This window comes from Chelonoidis abingdonii, chromosome 13 (genome assembly GCF_003597395.2).
Source record: "Chelonoidis abingdonii isolate Lonesome George chromosome 13, CheloAbing_2.0, whole genome shotgun sequence".
NCBI classification, from domain to species: domain Eukaryota; kingdom Metazoa; phylum Chordata; order Testudines; family Testudinidae; genus Chelonoidis; species Chelonoidis abingdonii.
In genome coordinates this window covers 19,888,506-19,910,997 of record NC_133781.1, presented here as the reverse complement: position 1 = coordinate 19,910,997, position 22,492 = coordinate 19,888,506, and the positions used below count along the sequence as shown (strand labels likewise).

The window sequence follows — 22,492 nt, the reverse complement described above, 5'->3', positions numbered from 1 at the left end:
TTGGGGGGCGGCATTTTGCCGGGGGGCGGCAGGCGGCTCTGGTTGACCTGCCGCAGGTGTTCCTGCGGATGGTCCGCTGGTCCCGCGGCTCTGGTGGACCTCCCGCAGGCACGCCTGAGGCAGCTCCACCGGAGCCAAGGGACCAGCGGACCCTCCACAGGAACGCCTGTGGCAGGTCCACCAGAGCTGCGGGAGCAGCGCACGGGGTGGCGAAATGGCCGTGTGCCTAGGGCGCCAAAAACACTGGTGCCGGTCCTGGCTGTCAGTAGCCTCAAAGCCAGATGCTGGATTTAAAATGTAGGCTTGACTTTCCAAGCACTCTCTCTCAAACCTGATATCTGTCTTACCGATTTTCATGTACTTCTCTATGGGTGTGTGGTTAGTGAAGGGAGTGTTTTATAGGCCTTATATAAAACTGATTCATGCACAACAGCTTCTACATCAAGACAGAGATCCACAGAGGGCTCCCAGTATGTCAGCATTTCCTTTCTTAATTCAAAGGATTAGCACTTTTATCTTATGCATTCAAACACTCTGTTTCCACAGCAATGTGTCTTTCAAGAGAAGCTGTGGAGATCGGAGCCTGCCATATCCAACCTAGCAAAGAGTTTGGTTTCTCCCGCACACCTGCTTTTGGAAATGGTGTCATATTAGTTCACCTGGGGCTAATTAAATCTAATGATGGGTGAACCTCATACGGGTCAGAGGTTTGGTTCAGATAATCATGAGACTGATTGTTCTTTTGAACTCTATCCAAACCCTCTCACCCTCTGGATCAGTGACACAGGGGCTGGCTAGCAATCTTACTGGACAGGCTTTCTGGTGGGATTTCCAGTGTGTCCTTTGGAGTCAGGAATACCATGAACTGCCAGTGTCAGAGCTGTTCTAGCATCAGTCACTGTATCCCAGAGCTGTCTCTGGTTGAGGATGGAACCAAGAAATGTAGATAAGAGGCACTTGCAGCTCCTGTACCTGAGTCCATTAGAAGCAGCTGCCACTGAGGCAGCACAAAGGAGCCAGAGAGACGCCCTAATAGGGCAGTTGAGAACTCTCCCAGCATGGCAGATGGATTCCTAGCTGGCATAGGACTGATATTACCAACTCTATGCCAGCCTCTATGGGCCCCCCTCCGCAGCCTAAGGATACAGTGAGGAAAAAGGGGATGTGGCCAGTATGTTTGGATGCAGGTAATTCCTAGCTGGTGTAATGGACCTTTGGAGGCCATTATTGGTTGGGATAGTTTAGAGCAGCCCTAAGTTATGTTGACAGCCATACAAACTCTCAGCAGTTCCCAGGACTGAGGAACCAGAAAAGGTAACAAAGTTAGCTCATCCCTTCCATCACAGTTTTTAAGGGAGACCTCTGTCTGTTGGTTAATAATCCCCAGCATAATGAAAGTGATAATTAACAACTAGAGGGTAAAAAGTTATCCCAACATTGTGAAACCTATGAAAGTATAGTTCTCATTGTATCCAAACTTGTTCTCCCTGCCAAATGAAAAGAAAAGTTGAATAATTTATAGTACTCAATGTGCTGGTAAATAAATATTCTAATAATTTAATAAGAAATCTTCAGATATTTTTATCTGATGAATTAAAGATCAGATGTTTTTAGCAAAAAAATACAGCACTGCTGGATTTCTCTCAGTCAAAATGAAAACAATAAAAAAATAAGGGTATTTGAATTAGTCTATGTCATATGAAAAAGTGTTTGCTCTAAGGAGTAATGGATAGGAGAAGGCAGGAATTTTATTTCAACTAGATTAATTTAAACATTAATTGAGTGGTATTATTTTAACCTCTGTTCAGGAAAGCACTTACACACGTGCTTAAGTTCACTCCTATTGAAGACAGCACTTAAGTACCTGTTTAACTTTAAGCACATACCCAAACCTTACTGATTTCTTTGGGATGTAAGCTCTTGCTAAAGTACTGCCTTGCTTCCCCTAATTGGGTTCAGATTGGAGCTCAGGACCCACTTATTTAGAGAGACATATGGGGCTGGATCCTCAGTTGTGTAAATGGGCATTGCTGCAGAATGGAGAGGTGCCCTTTCACACCACCCAAGGATCTGGTCCATGAGCTCCCATCCTACCATCCAGTCTGCACCGTTGGATCCCTGCACCTGTACAGTTGCAATGCATGAATCCAATCTCAGGAGCTGGGCTACATTTGTTCATCATCCTAAAACCACTCATGTATAGAGAAATTTAGCTTTCAATGTAGTACATTAAAGAGGGGAGATTAAATGCTGCACACTTGTTCTAGCATGAATATATAATATCTTAAACAAAGATAATTTAACTTGCCCTCCCATAAAATAGCCCTGATGACTTAGGGTTCAAAATCCCTATGGCTATTTTAGATTAAACCCCACCCCCAACTTTATCTTTTCAATACAGGTCTCAGTCAAATTGACTTGGACAGAGACTGTGCAGGAAATTAGGAATATTAACCTGTTTTTCAGAGTTGTAATACTCAGGAGCTGGAAGGGCATAATGATGGCACACAGAGCCTGACAGGTTGTCCATCAGCTTCAACTCTCCTTCCAGAGATTCCTGGATCAGCAGTGATATGGTATCAAACAAGTGTCTTTCCTGGGAGGGGTGCCGTATAGCATGCAGAAGGATAAGGCAAGCCAAAGAGAGAGAGAGAGAGAGAGAGTGTGAAGGACAGAGACAGAGGGAGAGAGTAAAAAGACAGGGGGAAACAGAAAGAAGAAAACCATAGTTTTCAGAGAGAGATTAGCAGTAATAGAAATGATCCGGAAGGAAAAGGATGAGATAGAGGAGGAAAGAGAACAGTGCAGTAATTTCACAGTCAGAAGCTTTCTCAGACATCACTAGAGACAGGACCGAAGCCAGATGCCCTGGGGAACTGTGGGACATTTCAGGCTTGGGCCCATCTTTAGACATTACTCTCATCCTGAATTACCATAACTAGTTATTCTGAGTTGTAGGAGTCCAGCAGGGCCATTGTAACAGAATCCGATTGTTTGTTACTGGGAACTTTTAAAGGGAACTATTGCTGTAAGACATCTATGAAACACTTAACGGCAACGTTTTCAAACATGGGAGTCTAGCGTTAGGTACCTAAATCCATGCCTGGGCACCACAGAAATGAAAGTGGCCTGACTGCTGGAGGTGCCAAGCATTCTCCAATCTCACTGACTTACATGGGGGTTGTGGATGCTCAGCACAAGGGTATGTCAGGCTACTAATTTACATGGGTTGGATTAGCTAAATATGGGTTTAGGTTCCTAACTTCAAGCTCCCACCTTTAAAAATGTTGGCCTTTGTGCATACAGCAGAAATATTGTATATGATAACATCTAATTTTCAAAAACAGTACAGGGGTCAGTTAAAAGTTGTCCCTTTTATGCAGGGAAAAGCCAATATGTACAATGAAATGAGGACCTTTGTTACAGTCAAATGGCACGCAATACAAATATTCTAGGGAATATGCAAGCAAAGGCGCATGCTGACCACATGACCTTGCAGGAGTGCATTCTGAGAACTGTATTCCTCTACCATCATGTAGTCAAACACCAGATTTGTTGTGGAGGTTTTGATGGGAAGGAAAGAAAATCATCACCATTATTTCAGAATAAAACCGTCCTGAGGTTTTCAAGGCATCTGTTTTGGTGGAAAGAGCAATGAACAGAGTCTGGAAAATATACAAGAAGGTGGAATAAACCCTCCTCCATAGCCGCTCCAAAGAGAAGACAGGTCAAATGAAATTTCTAAAGCCTCTCAAGCAGCTGATGGTATAATTCTGATTGTTTCGCTTCTCCATCTACTTGTTTGCTCAGCACACTGATCTGTGACTTCGCTGAAGATGACTGTTTGGCCATACTATCTGCAATCAATCAATCTCTCTCTCTCGCTCGCTATTCTCTACCTCTCCCCCCCATCTCTATATATTAGAGGATGCAGAATAAGATCAATGTAGGATAATCCTAGAACAGACTGAACTAAACAGATTGAAAAGATAAAGGAGAAAATCTTGCTGTCTGCTGCAGGGATGCTCTAGTGTGAAGGAAAGGACGTGGTCTATACACTTGCTCACCACACAGCAGCAGGCAGGGTTGCAACCCTCTGCTTGAGAGAGAATGTTAGGTTCAGACTAGCTACTGCATTGGCCAATGTTACCCAAGTAGGGCAAAATCAAGCCCATCACAGCTTTTGTGCTTGGGGAGTGGTGTGCAGTATGCGCTCAGAGGGTGTGCATGTGTCTGTCTATGAGGGTGGTGAAGGAGCAGTACGATGTAATTTACCAGGGAAGTCCCCCTCGTTACCCTGAATCATGTTGCTTTGTGCTCTCAGGACAGCTCTGGGATCCGTCTCATACCTCAAGTGATTTTTAATGGCGAGAGACATTTTCCAACTGCTTAGGAACTGAACATGAGTTTAGAGTTTACTCTGTCTTCATTCCTAAAGATCACAAATGAGTTTTTCAGCCATAAGATACTCATTCATTTGCCTATTAAACAGGGCAAATAGACATCTTTTAATTCACTCTTGAAACTCAAGATTTTCTATTTTATACGTAAAAAGAGTTGAATAGGTAGGTGTAAAATTAAACACAGTTTCAGATCTTGCAGCTATCTGGGCATCTAAATAGAGACTGGATCATTCTGGTGTTTGCATAATTGTGCTTCACGGCCCCACTAACTAAATATGGAGATGTCTGGATCCCAGGAGCGGCGCCAGGGTTTTTGGCGCCCTAGGCGGGGGTCCTTCCGCGCTCCCGGTTGGCGGCTGCAATTCTGTGGCAGGGGGTGGGGGTGTTCCTTCCATGGTCCTGGTCTTTGGGGCACTTCGGCGGCGGGTCCCGGAGCGAGTGAAGGACCCGCCGCAGAATTGCCGCCGCCGACCCAGAGCGCGGAAGGACCCCCCGCCGCCGAATTGCCGCCCTCCCAAATCCTGGTGCTCTAGGTGACTGCCTAGGTCGCCTAAATGGAAGCACCAGCCCTGCTGGATCCCCTCACTAACCCAGTCCTCATTCAGAAACTGTTTTTGAGAGACTAGCGGAACTCACTTATAGCTCACAAATATAAGCAGTGCAATAGCATCAGCTACAGAACTATGGCCCAGAGCCTGCACCATTAAAGTCAATAGGAACCATGCCACTGACTTCAATGGCAGTAGGACCAAGCCCTCAGTGGATTCGCCTATTATTAAAGTAATCTTTTCCCTGGGAGCACTGGTTCAGAGTGGGGGTAAATATTAAACTTAAAATTTATATTTTATATAACCTATTTAGCATTTAAAAGAAAAAAAATGCAGCAAAATTTATTCTCCTCCCACAGCCAAAACCTTGGATTAGAACATCCCTCCAAATTTGGAGCCAGATCTGGACTTTGCGGCTTGAGCCCATCACTGGAACAGACACAGAGCTCTTTGCACCTGAACAGAAGTGACAATCTGGTGCGAAGACTGGGTCAGGATCTCGACATTGTAGCATAGGTTATCAAAACATGCAGCAATTCAGTCAACAGATAGTGAGGAATACAACTCCCCAATGCACTGTACACTCAGTCCTTCATTGGAATTCGTGCATATCCTCCCTTAGCAAATATGCAGGCCAACCTGCTCTTCACCCTCCACCTGAGATTCTCACCATAGGATAAAATAATGAGAGCTGAGAATCCACCTTGAATTGCATGGGATTGGTACATCCTCTGGGGCTCTCAGGCCTTTCTCCACCATTACCGCCTGTCCATGCAAAGAGGTCCGAGGCTGGGATTGGGCCTGGGATGATAGTTTTCATTTCCATCTCCAGCTCCGCTTCCAGCTCTGCTTCCTCTTTGGCTTCCTTGTTGCTCTCTTCCAGGTGCTTCATGAGCACTGCAATCACCACATTCACCAGGACGAACTGGGCCGTCAACACAAAGGAGACAAAGTACATGGGCGAGATGACTGTGTTGTAACAGGTGGACTCCGGGTCACAGTCACGCAACGTGTCCTGATGAGAGGGGGAAAATGATTATGGAAGCTGAGGAAGCTCCAGTTAACTGTAGAGGGCCTGATCCGGCCATTGATCACTCAGTGCTCCAGCATAAGGCCCAAATGAATTAACTGTCTATTGAGCACACACAGATGATCAGACTAGTTTCATGGAAGATTTTCAGATCTGTCTAGAAGGACAAACGACTCCCAAACAAAACCTCAGCGACTGGGGTCAGGTGTGCAAGGTGAGAATACTGCCTTGAACACAGGCTCAAAGAAAACACTAACTATTCTCAGTGCATTCCAACCGGCAGTGCCTACCTGCTCCTTTATACTCCCAGTGGACTGGCTTATCCTAGATTCTCCACTCTGAAAGGCCATTTTGCAAGGTTAAAGTGCAACTATCCTAACTAACCCAGACCTCATCAGTTGCACAGTTGTGTTATTTGCTCCAGTGTATAATAACGAGCCTACCAGAGACTCTAGTTCCCTGTACAAAACAAGCTACTCAATTGAACTAGTATAGCTCCATAGAAAACTCCCTGTAACACTCTCCTTGTACTTAAGCCACCACCTCAGAAAAAGCCTGGGAACTTACAATGCATCTGAAGGCCAGCAAACCCAGGCACTGTGAGGCAAGAGGAAAAAGAATTGCTTTGAGAAAATGCCCAGGCCCCAAATCAACAAGTCCAGGAGCTGTCACAGCTTAAGTGCCCCAGCTGATCCCCGTTATTGGTTTGAAACAGTGACAGTCAGCCTGTAAGATTAGAAATCATTGTCAATATTCATTCTCCGGGGATCTCTTACCTTCATTATCCCATTCCAATTGTCTCCTGTTGAGACCCGGAAGAGAGTTAAAAAGGCCATCCCAAAGTTTCTAAAAGTGGCGTGCCGCCCTAGTCCCTCGCAGTGGTGAGTGTCATCGCATTCTGTGTGATCAACCAGAAGAATCTCATTTAGACATGAGCTCTCTCACGTTCCCCCTCTATACAACTATTTCCTTCTGCTTCCAGCAACGCTATGTCTGTGGAGAACTTACCAAGGTCGCCAAATAGCTCCACTCCAAGAGCTGCAAATATGAAAAACAACAACATGAAGAGAAGACCGAGATTCCCCACCTGGAAAGAGAAAAAGAAATGAGGGGGAAAAAACAACAACATTAGTTGATTTTTTCCCACACGTGCTTCTCCCCATATTCTTTCATACAAAACTTAAACTGCCTGAGGGGAAGTATGACCCGGATAGCATCTGAGCCTGAGCTTCTAATGGGAAATGCAATTTTCTAATGACAGTGAAGACAAAAATAAGGCAGACAGTCCACGAACACCCTTCTGCAATAAGAATTTAGCTCTGGTCCTGATGAGATTTTTTTCTGCTAAGGCAATGAATTACCTGAGGCAGTGCTTGCATGACAGTGTCCAGCAGGGCTCTCATCCCTACAGCCATCTTCAGTAACTTTAACACTGCAGAAAATGATAGGTTCATAATATTACTGCTGCAGCATTAGTGTGAAGACGCAGATTTTAGAGAGAGGAAGATCCCTCAAGCATGAAATTGCGTCACATGCTTTCCATTAGCAACTAAATTTCAAGGCCTTGTTATAGAGCTCTGGGTTGATCAGATGCCGTTAGAATCCTGTGAATAGCAGCATCGTGTGTCTTGAGGCTTCAGGAAAGAACCACCATTCTCTCACTTTCCCTGAATTGGGCAATGTTGACACAATGCTAGGAATGTAAGAATGACCTTTTCTCCTGACAGTCTCTTCTGCTGAGGGAAGTAAACAGGTTTAGAAAGGTCAAGATACTACCAGATGTACATTCCTTTAGAATTCTGCTTACAGCTAAACAATTAGGAAACCAAATTCACCCCTATTGACTTCAGTGGGGCTTATACCAGGGATGAAATTTGGCCCGCTAAGGTTTTCTCCTACTTGGGTCTTGAATCCAATACTAAATATACAATCCTGCAAATACCCTTCCCTAAGTTACCATCCCTGGATCTCTTTTTTCTTCCTCTTGGTTTGGACTAACTACCTTCCGAGTTCCGCAGCTGCCTGCCTTCATGTTTGATTCACGTAGGCATTGATTTGCATGCTCTTATCCGTAAGATTGAGTTTCTCAGTGGAAACTGCATGTGCTTTTCCTTTTGAAATGTACCTAATGTGACAGACATTTCCCTTTCTTCTGAGACCTCCTTTCTGGCTTCAGCTACATTTCATCTATTTCCATTCTTTCTTTGTTTCAATTAGAATAAATAATACCACCACCACCTTGGCATGACAATAATGAAACTCTCAAAGCACTTTACAAACATTTGAAGCCTGATTTCCAAAGGTGTTGAGCACTTGCAGCATACACTGACATCAGCTGGGGCTCCAGGTGTTCTGCTCTTCTGAAAATTAGATCCTAATATAGGCCTGGTCTACGCTGGGGGTGGGGGTAGGGGAGATCAATCTAAGATACGCAACTTCAGCTGCAAGAATAGCGTAGCTGAAGTCGCTCTATCTTAGATCGAATTAAAATTACTTGCTTCACGTCCTCGCGACGCGCCACGGCTCCCCCGTCAACTTTGCTTCCACCTCTCTCCGAGCTGGAGTTCAGCATTTGACGGGAGACTGATCAGGGATTGATTTATCGTGTCTACTCTACATGCGATAAATTGATCCCTGATAGAGCGTTTGCTACCTGCTGCTCCGGTGGGTAGTGTAGACATACTCTAAGTAAGCCTCACAAATGCAGTAGGTATTATCATCATCATCGCTAGGGTACATCTGGATACAAAGTAGACACGTTGTCTCACACAATGCCAAGAGGTCATGTGGCAAGAGAAATGAAATGTATTAACTATCTTGGGTTTTTTTTAAAAAATCAATTGTCAACTCTTTAGCTTATGGTTGTGTTGCACCCTAAAACCCCTATCTAGTTTCCAGATCTTTGATACATGCTTGATTTCACGAGCATGCCAAAGTTTGCTTTTCCAGGTTCACCCATCAATGAAGTTCACAGTGGATTCTCTTTTCTAAGAAGATCTAGATCTGCAAGTGCTCTTAAGAAATGCCTGGCCAGTCGGCTCAGCTCCCTGGCTTTTCTGGGATGTTTCGCCTTCTTTTGTTCTCTCATTTGCTTACAGTCTGTGGATGCCAGAACAAAGTGCACTGAGCTGGGCATATGACATGCAGTTGTTTCCCGGTCATCTCATGGACGGAACTGCTCACTGCAGCTCAAATAAAAATCATTTTCACATTGACTCTGTCTTACCTCGAGCAATCCTTAGCACCCTCATTATCCGGATAATGGTGGGGTTAATGGGCAATGATGCATTCACCTCAATCTCTTCCAAAGTGATACCCATGATAGACAGCAGCACTATTGCCAGGTCTAATTGGTTCCATCTGAAGACAACACAGATAGATAGAAAGGATGAGCACAACAGTGATGTCAGACTAGCTAGAAGTTGGGGAGGAATGATTTTCTCTAGAGACGAAGTCTGGCATGAATCCAATGCTCTTGACAGTCGACTTGAGGAAGATGAAAAATGCGAGGTCAGAGAGTTGAGGGGGGCCAATATTAAATGCATAAATATCTTAAGTCAGTTACAGCTCATCCTAAGCCAACAGAGGCCAATGTCTGCAGTTCCTCCTGGTCTGTTGATCTCACCAGGACAACTCTATCAGTCCACAATGGGAAGAAAGATCAGACTTGCCAGCTGTCTGGTAAGGCGAGAATTCATTTCATGATATAACAAGAACACTGGGTTAGATTTAAACCCTATGCAGCTCCCAAGGAAGTCTCAAGGCCAAATTCACTAGTGACGTAAGTTACACATCAGGCGCAAGTATCTTTTCCTGATTTGCATCATCCCTGAATTTGGCCCATTATCTATTGAGCCCCTACTGCTGTCACAGACTTGCAGGATTTAATCTTTGTTACCTGTCTTGAAAGAACCGGCGAAACCCAAAGGCAATCAGCTTGAAAACAGATTCCAAGACAAAGATGACAGTGAAGATGTAATTGCAAATCTTCAGTGCCTCATCAAGAACCTGGAACATGGATACAAAGTTGAGGTTAGTTGCTGACTTGGCTGGATAGTTTTGCTGCCACCCTGTTTTCACCAGAATTTGCATTTAATAAGAAATAAATGATGACTGACAAAGGAGTGGGGATCAGGGTTATGGCCCCTCTTCCTTCCTGCTCACGTCAGTCCCAGGAGGAACTAGTCAGAAGTCCCTGCACTTAGGAGAGTGCAGAGACTGCAATTGTGCACAGCCTCTGTACAGCCTGCACAATTCACCCCTGTGCAGGGAGCCTGCACAAAGTCTATGCCCTATTCAAGTCCCTCTTGAGACTGCTCAATGCTGGGAGCAACACAGTCTATAGTCTGCAAAACATTTAAGGACCATTTAGATGAGAGTGATTCACCAAGGAACGGTTGCATCCATGGGCCTAAGTGGTGCAAAGGCCTTGTGTGCTAACGCTCTGCACATTCAAGGCAAGGGGAAGGCACTTTGCACCATACCTGCCCTTGTGCATCAATGTGTGAGCCACAGTCTGGCCCAAGGTTTGTAGAAATCTTGGCACAAGCAACAGTAAATGAGCCATAAGGCTAATGCCTCACCTTGAGCTCACAGCAAGGCATGAGATATGGATAAAGCATCAGACAATATTGAATTCCCTAGTTCTTTCCCCTTTGCTTATGTCACAACCTTGCCGCTAATGACAGTCATCACTGCCAGCAGGGCACCTATTACACAGTTGATCACTTGCTAATGGTAGAAGTGGTATTATTCCAAAGGTCATATTGGTAAAAGAGAGCAGCGGTAGTAGCATCTTAGATTTCCTTTGTAAGCAATGTGCATCATATTTCTCATTGCTGAAAGGTGTGACAGTAATAGCTGGGTATGGGCCATTGGGAGGTGATGTGGGAGAGGGTGATGTTACACAGATCCCTAGCTGGGGTGTGAAAGATTGTGTCGTTAAAGTTCAGTCAGAAAGCTGCAAGTGAGGTAATGGCATCCCGGGGTTTATTGCTAAGTAACTCAAGAGGTGATAATAGAATTGGATGTGTTTCCAAGGGGTATGTAAAGCCATGTGGGTCATGGCAGTTCCTTTTAAAGGATCATCAGACGTTCTGCAAGCTAATGCCATGATTGTGAGCCATCGCTGGGCAGGAAAGGGGTGATGGGGAAAGAGCAAGACCCTTTCTCCCACATTCTGCCCCTGTACCGAGGCTGAGCACTGCCATAGTTCCACTGTCCTGTAATTCTGTGGTGCTGTGGCTCCCATGAGTGCAATCTTCCCCAGTCTAACTGGTCAACAAGGATTGTCCAAGTCCAGCACCATTGCTGGTCCCATGCTGTCATGTGAAGCAGGGCTAGCTCCGTGGTGACGGAGAGTGCACCTGCCCCAAAGGCAACAGCTGTGCTCCCCAGGAAGCACTACATCTACCAAGAGCTTCTCATGCACCTCAGTACTAACCCCCCCCGCCACCGACTGCAGATTATGGCTTCATGGCACAATTTACCCCAAATATCGATCAAGAGAAATCACTTTGCATGTCACTGAAATGCAGCCATATCTGGGGAGGAAGGCTGCAGCTATTAAACAGCTTGCGGCAACACTGCAGAAGAGTTTAACTCTGCCCAGCCAAAACTGCACTGGTAGAATGTAATTAGCCAGAGCAGAATTTGACCAATAATTGTTCAAACTGCATATGCCTCTATTATTATGGCAGCACTACTTGTAAAGTGGCCATTACTCAGCAGAGATATGTACTGGTCCTGCTTGGAGTAGGGGGTTGGACTAGATGACCTCCTGAGGTCCCTGCCAACCCTGATATTCTGTGATTCTATTCTATGATTCTACTGGATTTTGACTAGTGTCCTGATGACAAAAGTCCCTTCCCATCCATATTCCATTACCAATCCCGTTCACCACCCTGGTGAAATATTATGTTGGATATAAAGCTCTTAAGAACATTTATCTGTTTAAACATCTCCAAGATAATAATTAGCCTCCAGATTGGATTTAGTCACCTGGGCTCTGATTCAGCAAAGTACATAAGCACATGCATGACTTTAATCAGAGAAGTTATCCTATTCACCACCATGTGACTATTATCATTCTAACATTATTCTGTACGCTTAGGACACTGAGGTCTTAGATAAAGAATTTTACTTTCCTTAAGGGAAAAAGATGATGAATGTTTTTATAATACAAGCAAAAATGTCGCTGTGGAATGATTTTAATAAGCACAGGCCCTAGAGTAATTCTAATACAAGCTGCTTAGCTAATGACTGATTTAATCAGAAAGTGACTGAATCACATAACATGCTTCCCAGTGCATTTAAAGGTGACCTGCAAAAGCAAAAGAAATTGGGCTTGTACTCTTTTACTTTTTGGCTAGCTTATGATGGGTTGGTGGGTGGGGGAGAACTGTCTGTTTTTCCCTTTACTTGTTATTTACATTAGACATGCAGGTCCCGTCTAGCCTCAAAGAATATTTCACCCTTACTGTAATTTGCGTTTATTCATTTTGAAAGGAGCTAATAAAAAGAATTACAATTTATACAGCAGCAGCAGCCATTTCCATCTCATTCTTCGCCACAAGGCAGTCGTCTTCCTAGTACAGGTTGTTCTTATTATCATCGGAACAGGCCCAAGATACAGGAGTCTGACATGCTTAATAGATTAAGAGTTTGATTTTTAGAAATGCAGGGTAGCCATCACTCCAACTGAAGGCAATGGTACTCAATACCTTTGAAAATCAGGACCTACATGTATCTGCTTGCTGAATGTACCGGGTAGGCACTGAGGCAAATCTCCCATTAGCCATGTCTCCATGAGGACAGGTGCATTTTTATTAAGTATTAGCTAAGGTGTTAAAATCCTAGTATAGGCAAGGTGGTTGTAGTTATAACGTGTATGTTCAAATACACTTCTTTTCTAGTGTAGACATGAGCAGTGGGAGATTTGCATGGGTAAAGATTTCAGGAATTGACCCAGAAAGATTACAGTCTTCTTACTAACTGTTACCATAGAAACACTTAGTCAAGGAGAAGATTTCAAGAAAAAATAAATTGCTGGCAACTGGCTAGAGGAATTTTCATCCCACCTTTTACCACTATGGTAGGGTTTGTTTTTTTTTGTAAATGTTCTTAGAGTATTGATAAAGGGTGGGTAAGAGATGGGGAAACTGAGGTACAGACAGAAGTCACTTCATCAGTTCAAGTAACAATAGCAGGGTAGCATGGGCTTGAGGCACCCTTGTGGGACCCGGGGCACATACTCAAGCATCTGGCCCATACTGCCACAGCTTCATTGCTGTTTGTTACTTGAGCTAGCTTTGATCTATGCCTACATGTGTTGCAGTCACACCACTGGATGGTTGTATAGACCTACCCTAAGTGACTAGTTAAGGGGTCAAGCAGCAAAACTGGGAACAGAGGCCAGAACTTCTAACTCCCACTCCTCTGCTCCAACCACGTTAAGGTTAAGGCACCAATGCTGATCATCCAAACCCATCACGCAACAGATGAAGTTTTGTAAAACTAAACTGGCCCTCGTTCTGCCCGTTTCTAGTGTTCAGTGAAAGCTGAGACCATTTCTTTCCCCTAGTCCATCAATGGCTAGTGCCAGCTTCCTTGTCTCCCAGTACCTTTGGCTGCTGATAGTGCTCCATGGCCATGGTGATCACATTGAGGCCGATAACTCCAGTGATGAACAAATCCAGGTAATGGCTTGTGCACATCTGGTGGATCAGGAGCCGGAAGCGAGAGTAATCGGAATAGTAGGGTTTACACTGTGCTTCTGAAATGGGGGCGGGAAGAGTGGAGAGGCAGATCAGCTCATTACTCTGTGTCTCTTAAACATGAGTTCACCTTCCCTTTGCAAACTCCAAAACTGAGGCTTTCCACATTGATCTCAATAAGGCTTTGGGGTTTCTTTTCCTGGGTGGTATGTTACCAGCCTTAATATGTAGCACGGCTACCAACAACATGGATCCATTTAAACATCTTTAATGTAACATGCACAATACTCAGCCTTTTAGTATTAGAGATGAGGTGAGTACAGCTGGGACTATTGTGGGCTCCAGGAACTGTTTCATTGTACAGAAATTAAAAAGCCCTACTGTTTTTTAACTTAATGGGGAAACAAAAACAATAAATAGACAAAAACAGCAGCTGAAGAGCTTGTTCAGCAATCAGATACTGCACAAGATCGGTACCATCGAGAACACAGGCCCTTCGTTTATTGGTCTCATTTGAAGAGATGGCAATGAACTCATCCCATCTCCTTTGCAGTGAACTATAGAGTTAGACAAAATTTGACACTTCAGCTGTCAGAGCTCTGAAAAACATTGAATAAATACTGTGGAAAACTGATCAGTCTACCTTAACGTCTAGAAAAATAATCCTCCATGTATAGACAATTACGGAATTGTAGATTTCACTGTTAGACTTCCATGCTCAGTTGCACTGGGGATGACACATGCTCTTCAGACCCTGAATGTTTCAGGAGATAAACTAATTTACTCACCTAATCTCTAATGAGGAAATGCCAAGGCTGAGTATATAATTCAGCACAATTTTCAAGGAGGCATTATAATGCAGATTGAAGTGGAAAGGACTGTCTTGAATATGTCAGTGTATAATATTATCCTCATAATTAGATGATCAACTGTTTATAAAAATTATTGAGCTGAGAGAATTACATGGCTCGAGATTTAGCACTACTGAACAAATGTGGGGTTTGATACATTATTCCAAATAGAAATTTGGGCATAATGAAGCCATGAAGTATAGGTATCAGTTACCCAGAGGGAAAATGAATTTTAAGTTTTGCTGGGGATATAATTTGATGTGTAGATAGCCAATGATTCTGCAACCAAAGCCATAGGTTTAACATCACTATATGCTCATTGCTTCACGACATGAGTTCCCAAAAATCACAGAATTTTTCTTTTTCCACTGAGACAGACTTTTCCGCTAAAGCTTAAGAACCAGAGACAAACCATTTAGCAGCTTATATGGTAAGGGTTTGGAATGCCCAAAATTCTGCTCAAATGTCATAAAATAAAAGGCAGTATTAATATTCACTTTTGGATGTGCAATATGCTGAAGGTGATCCATACTGGAGTGCAAAAGCATAACAGCAGTGAAAAGGTCTATAAAATAAATTTTAATGCTGAATCTATTGAGCACTTAACAAAAGTCAAACTGGTGGCTTGCTGACTCACATGACTTTTTGCCAGGGATCTCAAAATCTGCATAACTCTCCATAAAGTGACGATATCTTGATCACATTATGCTAAATTATGAGTAAGAAATTAACTAAAATGTTTGAATACAATTAAGTTAGCAATAGGCCTAGTTATGAACCAGGTTATAATTTCAAAAAGAAATACCATCATAATTTGATCACTGATTTCTCTTAGGTTTCTGTATAATTCACATTCAAAAAGGAAAATGTCAACATTTCTGCCTCTTGCAGTGGATTCACATATGAATAATTATACTGGAATTCAAATGTTTTAGCTTTGATTGGCAGGTAATTCCAAATCCCACAGAATAGCACTGCAGCTCTTCGAATATAGCAGAGATTTACAGAGAGGTTGTACAATGTTACCCGGGCAGAGATCCTGCACCTGGACTAGTAACAGCATGGCCTTATAAACAGGGTTGCCAAACCTTCCCCAAAATATTAACTTTTTTTTTTACCTTTCAGTGAACATGGCCCTGGACTTTTCAAAGTCAAATGCTTTTCCTGATTGAATCTGAAAGTCAATATCACCGACACATCTGCAACACTACTAATTTAAAGGCCGTAAATATTTTATTCTCTGCCAGTAACTTTATGAATAGGGGTTTTCTCAACCCTGTTTATAAATCATACCACCACTTGTTTTCCCTTTCTCAACATGCTGGTCATGCATATTAGCGGAACACAGATATTACCTTGAAATGAACCACAAACAAAAATACCATGCTGCCTGTGGGCTACAAATTAATAGCTACTGTATCTAGGTAGGCAGGGAACTTTTTGAACAGAGCAGTTTCTCTTCTTGCTGATGATGTAAAGAAGCCGTTTTTAAGATGGCTTACACAGATTGGCACTCTCCAGGTGTAAATTCCGTGCCCCCTATCAAACAGCAGTATTCATATTTATTGCAGAAAAAAATCTAAACAATACCAACATCTTGGGAAATACAGACATCTGTTAAGCTCCAGGTGGTGAATCTCACAACTAACACAACACCACATTACTGTACTGTTACAATACACTGTGTCAAGAACAACAAGAGCTCCAGATTAGTTTAGGTTATTACTGGAAAGGTTAGATCACTTCCTGACACACAAAGAATTAAAGAAAAAGAAAAAAAATGGCAGAATAAGACTGCAAGAGGATGCGAGATACAGCAAAAGCCCACGACAAATCTGGCAGATAAACAGGTTCTAAATCAAGCTGCTTTGCTGTGGCTGGGTGAAGAGTGGGTTAGGAGAAGGAATGAACTCTAATATTTAGATGCACTTAAATTGGAAAGATCAACACACACAATGAAGGTTGGGCAATCTACTCATAAGTCATTTCCCTACTAATCCTGGGAAATGATGCTCTAGCCCAGGGGTCGGCAACCTTTCAGAAGTGCTGTGCCGAGTCTTCATTATTCACTCTAATTTAAGGTTTCACCTGCCGGCAATACATTTTAACATTTTTAGAAGGTCTCTTTCTATAAGTCTATAATATAGAACTAAACTATTGTTGTATGTAAAGTAACTAAGGTTTTAAAAATGTTTAAGAAGCTTCATTTAAAATTAAATTAAAATGCAGAGCCCCCCGGACCAGTGGCCAGGGCCCGGGCAGTGTGAGTGCCGCTGAAAATCAGCTCGTGAGCCGCCTTCGGCACATGTGCCATAGGTTGCCTACCCCTGCTCTAGCCTGACGGGCAGCTGACTCCATTGTCACAGCTGCCCAACACTGTGGGCACTTGATTTTAGTTGGTCATTTTCAGTGCCCTCATCCAGGCAGCTTTCTGAAGAGGGGTCCTATGATGATATATGTGCCATACAGTGGGGTCGTTATTACAAAGGATTACCTTAACAAGTGCCAGGAAGTGGAACCGATGAGCCCAATGGGTGTCGGTTCCTCCATAATCTTGGATAATAATTAAACCGTTCTTGTAACAAGTAACTATTACAGTGCGGCTTCCCTCTGGAAAGTGTTTCCATAATTCAGTGATTCATACTATCAGTGACTCACTTGCTCCATGTATGAATAAAAGTGATTCTCCTAACTGCTAGTATCATAACTGAAAGTCAAGCTTCATTGTTTCTGACTTGCATATCACCAACAATTAAGACTGTGTGCTTGGAATTCAGCAAACAATACTACTGAGGATGCAGGAGCCAAAAGAAACTCCAGCTCCCTTTCTACTAGCTGCGTTCACTTAGTAGGGATAGTGGAATAAAATGCAGCAAGAGACCAGGTTGGACTCTGAATTCATCCCTGGAGAGTAGGAAGTTGCCATTTTTCCATAGTCACTTTTCAGAATAGAGCTGCGCTGAACTGCACAACCAGTGGAAGCTGGAATTCTCCAGGGTGGCATAGTTCCATTCCTTTGTAAAGGTCTGTATTTACTTTGGGGATGTAAGCAGGAAAACAGTGAACTTTGAACACATTAAGCAGCTGGATTTACAAACTGTACTGAGAGAATTAGCTTTAAAATGTTTTGCACTGAAGGAACTTTTACATGTAAACACGTTGTTTTATTCGGCTTTTATAACATTGAGTGGCATTTTTAAAGCAAAATGGAAAATGATAAATTATTCCCACTGAGAAGTTTCCAGCTGTGATAGGAAGTAGATCCAAAATAATAACAGTAGTCTCCACTAAACACCAGTAAACAGCACAGACACACAGTACTCCAGCTCATCTTCACATAAAGATAAAAGAAGCCCTTTGTAAAATACAAAGACATATGGAAGTTCTGGGTCCTCAGCTTAGGATTTCTCATCATGCTACAGAAGGTTTGACTGGTACAACATCACTACTGATTCCCTAGCATTGCACAACGATTCAGAAAGAAGACTTTCTAGTCTTTCACTTTGATGACTGAAGAGCAGCACAGCACATTCAATAATACTGGTTCCAGTAAAAGACAACAAAGGAAATACAAAAGCACAGATCTGACAATCACACACTTTTAAAGGTAAACTATATGTTTCTTTCTGAGTCTGCATTGGGTAATGGCCAGTTTTGGAATGAGATCAAAGCATTCAAACAAAACAAAACAAACAAAATGCTAGATGAAGCTCTTGTGGACCGGAAGAGGTGTTATGTGGTGAAGATGCTCACAACCAAATTAAAAACAAAACAAACAAACAAAAAAAACCCCAGGGCCTGCTCCTTCAATCCTTCCTCAGGCACTGATGTCTGATTAAGGGGTGGAGGACTGGACTCCTAGCAATAACAGAGAGGATGAAGGCAAGGAAATTAAAACACAAGGCGTGACAATGGTGAGGAGATTCAGGTTCATTAAAGCATGTTGGGTCATTTTTCAGCCAGGACTTTATAGGAAGATCAGGATGCTCTTTTTGCCTGAGTTATTTCTCACCAATGAATGAACAGCATTGATTTTCCATGGGAGTTTTGCCTGACTGAGAACAGCAGGATCAGGGCTCATTGTCTCAAACTGGGCTGCCCTTTCACTGGAATGGTTTTTGGATATGTAATTTTTCTTGAATGCACTTAGGCATTTATTTCAATATTAACAAATCTTTAATTATTCAGACTAAAATTCTTAACAATTCATGATTTAAAAAAAGAACTATTGCTCAGATCAAAGCTGCTGCTTCTTAAAAAAAAAACTAAAAAAAAAAAAAAACCAGAGAAAAGATCTGCAGCCTGAAGCACCTGCTGGTGAGTAATGAATGAAGGGGGGAGAAGTGAGTAAGTAGACAGGAGAGGGTGAGATTAGATTCTTAGAAATTCTAATCAAAGCTTGCCTGTCTTCTCCAGGACTCTGAAGTTTGTTTCACCTGACTTACAAGATCTGATGTACTACGGCTTGTAGATACTAATGAAACTTAAACATGCTTTCTGCACACAGGGCTGTGGTATGAATTGAACTGGTTAGAAATCAAGAAAAAAAATTTTCCCCTTCAAATCTGAAATTTTGGTAAAACAAAAAATCATTAAAATTTGAAAAGTTTCCACTAACTCTAGTAGGGAAATTGCAATGAGAATAAAAGTGCTAACCTCACATTTCCTTCCCCAGCTCATCAGGGGTTAATGGCTAAACTTCCATTGACTCCATTGGCATAGAAATAAGGCCATTCAGTGGGGCCCCGTAGCTAAAGCCCAGAATTCAGTGAGTGACCTCCCTACAACTTACTTCATACAGCTGTGCTCTGCCAGATGGGGGAAGGTCCTTGTGATCCACAACAGAGAATTTGTCCATATATGGCACACATACATCTCCCTAAGGTGCTCGAGGTATCTGCACAGAGCTCTGAGCTGGGTGAAGGACCTTGTGACCCACCCAAGGCTGTTATCTTCTCTACCTGTCCCTGACTGAGTAACCTGGGGACTTCCTGCAGCTGCAAGTTTGACAACATGGAGGATGAAATCTACCCCTGTGCAAACTGCCAGCATGGGGCCTATGTCCCACTTCCAGCTGTAGGGCTGTGCACTAGCTTTATGCACAGGGGCTGGGTTTCACTCTGAGGTTAGCTGGTTTTCTCTTCCTGGAACACTAGCAATGCAACAAGCTAGTTCTGGAAAAATACCCTACTCTAGTTCGGTGATTTGGCTTCCAGGGATACCGCTGCAGAATGGTCAGAAACTCCTAAGGGTTTACGGTTAGAAAATGAGTGTGGACCACACAGGACCCATTTCAAAATCCAGTCACTATTCTCAAAAACAAAAAGTCCAACAATGTTTGGATGAAAACTGGAAAAATGATTAAAAAAACAAACAAACAGGAAAAAAAAACCCGATAAAAGGTGTAAATTAAGATTTGCAAGTGCCTGGCCTGAGTCAGGTCTGCAGACCTGCCTGTTCAAGATGATATGCCTGTGCCATGAAGTAAGCAAACAAGACTTCCACCACACACACAGTTTAGTGGGATGCCTCACAGCAGCATTGGCCAGCCGTTAGTTACACAGCACTGCCATTCACGTGAGACGAGACGTTAAGATTTCCCAGTACCTTGCACTGCACTGGCTGAGCTCTCCATTATTACATCATCCAGCATTAGATCTAAAAGAATGAAACGACATTAATCATCTGGCAGGACGCGCGGCAAGAGTTTCATTCCCCTTCAATAGTTTCTACAGTTCTCCCGACAACAAGCCAGGTCTGTAATGGCTGTAGCACGAAGAGTTCTAATAATGTTTTCTTCTAGATATCTTTTTGGTGAGTGGAATCTGCTATCCCTGCCCCTTCTGATACAGTGAGGGTAAAACTAAGGGCCAGATGCTCCTCCCACTTATACCAATGCTACCCCAATGAACTGAAAGAGGTTGTGGCAGTTTAACTGACAGAACTTTCCCCCCTTAAAAATGCAGGGCCAATTCACCCCAGCATAAGACTTAAATACCACTTGGTTTGAGCAGAACTTATGCAAAAGCTTAGCAGAGGATGAATTTCACACTAGCAGAGGAATAGCACAACATGCTGCTTGCAGTCCTGCACACTACACAGCTAGGTTCTACATCTGTCATGTAAGTTCTATATTGGTATGTCCATATGTTTCTCTTTTTCAGATGCAGCACTCTGTCCTAATACGGGAATAGACTAGCATTGAAAAAAATGACTGTGCAGTCAGTTAAACTCACTCCTACTATTAGCTACAACAAAAAATCAGTGACAAGGCCAACTTCAACATAAAGGAAACCCCAGTTTTGCTAACGTGGATCTGAGGGTAGAAGCGAGCCCCTTATCCCGTAATGGCATGCCAGTTACAACGACAGATGGAAATCTAAACAATGACACCTACATGTCATTGAGAGCAAAACTGGATATATCCAGTCAAAACCAACATTTTCATTGAATATTAACGGAGAAAAGCTTTGTTCTAAAGCTCTGGAAGGCTTCATGCCTCTTTTTTTTTTTAAGGAGGTTTAGCACTCAGCAGTCTTCTCTTCCTCAGTAGACGATTTGGGTATTGCCTCTTTAATTAGACATTTTACAGAACTGAATGCAAATATCCACATCTCCAAGGCTGCTTTATGATTCTTTCCCAGACCAGCCTTACGTCTGATTCATCTTTTTTCTTCTAGCATTATAAATAAGGTCATTCATAATATCGCTATATGTTTATTCTAATGACATTTAGAATGTTTTCTTTCCAAAACCAAACCATACACAAGGGACATTGGCATCCAGCATCTGGCTGTATGTTGTAAGGAAGCAGCTGTCACTCAGCAATTGCGTCTGGGAATACAGACTACCCTAAAGTGCTTTCTATACATATTAATTGTTTGGAGGGAAAAAAATCATTTGATATATCAGCTGTATCCCATTTAACTGAGACTGACAGATAAGATCCATAACTATAAGCTTTATTAATTGTGTTCACACTGGGTGAAGAGCCACACAGTACTGGTTACATCTCCCGAAGTTCACTGGGTTCACTGTAACACCCATAAGGAACTGGGGCATAGTCTCTTCTTTGATTGATCCACAGTTCTGAGCAGGAATCTGGAGATGCTATAATGTACCCAGGATATTAGAATATTCCTTCTTTAGGCCCAGATCTTGCAGTGCAGGCAATTGGGTGCTGTACAGCTGCAGAGCTCTGCCATTTTCACTGCAGGATCAGGGCCTTAAGCCCTGATTCAGAAAAGCACTCTATTTGGGACAACATATATGCATTGTGCTTATATACCATAGAAATCAATGGGATTTAAGCACATGCTTAAAGCGAAGCACATGCTTAAGAGCCATGCTGCAAAGGGTTGGACTTAAGCATGGGCTTAACTGTTTTCTGAATGGGAGCCTTAGTTAGCGATATCTGTGCTGTCGCAGTATAACTAAGGTCATTGCAACTTTTATAAACCTTTCAGACTTAACATTACCAGCTTTCAGATTCCTAGCACAAGCTCCTGATCAGAGACAGACTCTTAAGCATCACTGACGTCTGTCCAAGATAGAAAATGAAATGTGAAAGAAGTGGAGACAAGTAGTAAGGAAACCGAACGGGAGAGGGTAACAAGAGAGATACCATGAAGAGATGGGCATTTGAAAAAATGCAACCAGAACAGAAAGCATGCAAGATGGAGAAGAGTACCTCTGGCCTTTGACCTCTGACCTGAATGTTATTTCCTGCTTTTTCAACCAAACCAAAACTGAAGTAAAAAGAAAAAGGTCAGGTTTTTAGATTTTTTACAGATTGTGTAGGTCTAGCATCCTTTCATCACGCTAACAGATTTTTTAAAGCTACATTATTCTACGAGGGCCACAAATTTGTGTCAAGTTTTATCGTTCAATTTAGCTCAAATCTATGACAGTTCATCTGGTTAATCTGTCTTATTGAATTCTTTTT

The 22,492-nt window shown here is 42.8% G+C and overlaps 1 protein-coding gene across 1 annotated transcript in view; it reads right to left on the bottom strand.

Moving 5' to 3' along the window:
* CACNA1G (calcium voltage-gated channel subunit alpha1 G) overlaps positions 1 to 22,492 on the bottom strand; it is a 148,631-nt gene that overhangs the window by 14,321 nt on the left and 111,818 nt on the right. The window contains exons 25-33 of the mRNA XM_075071823.1: positions 20,155 to 20,205; positions 13,604 to 13,755; positions 9,880 to 9,989; positions 9,208 to 9,341; positions 7,343 to 7,413; positions 6,990 to 7,068; positions 6,758 to 6,879; positions 5,622 to 5,966; positions 2,456 to 2,596 (exon numbers count right to left, since the gene is read on the bottom strand). Coding sequence (XP_074927924.1) covers positions 2,456 to 2,596; positions 5,622 to 5,966; positions 6,758 to 6,879; positions 6,990 to 7,068; positions 7,343 to 7,413; positions 9,208 to 9,341; positions 9,880 to 9,989; positions 13,604 to 13,755; positions 20,155 to 20,205 — 1,205 coding nt within the window. The remainder of the gene's footprint in view (positions 1 to 2,455; positions 2,597 to 5,621; positions 5,967 to 6,757; positions 6,880 to 6,989; positions 7,069 to 7,342; positions 7,414 to 9,207; positions 9,342 to 9,879; positions 9,990 to 13,603; positions 13,756 to 20,154; positions 20,206 to 22,492) is intronic.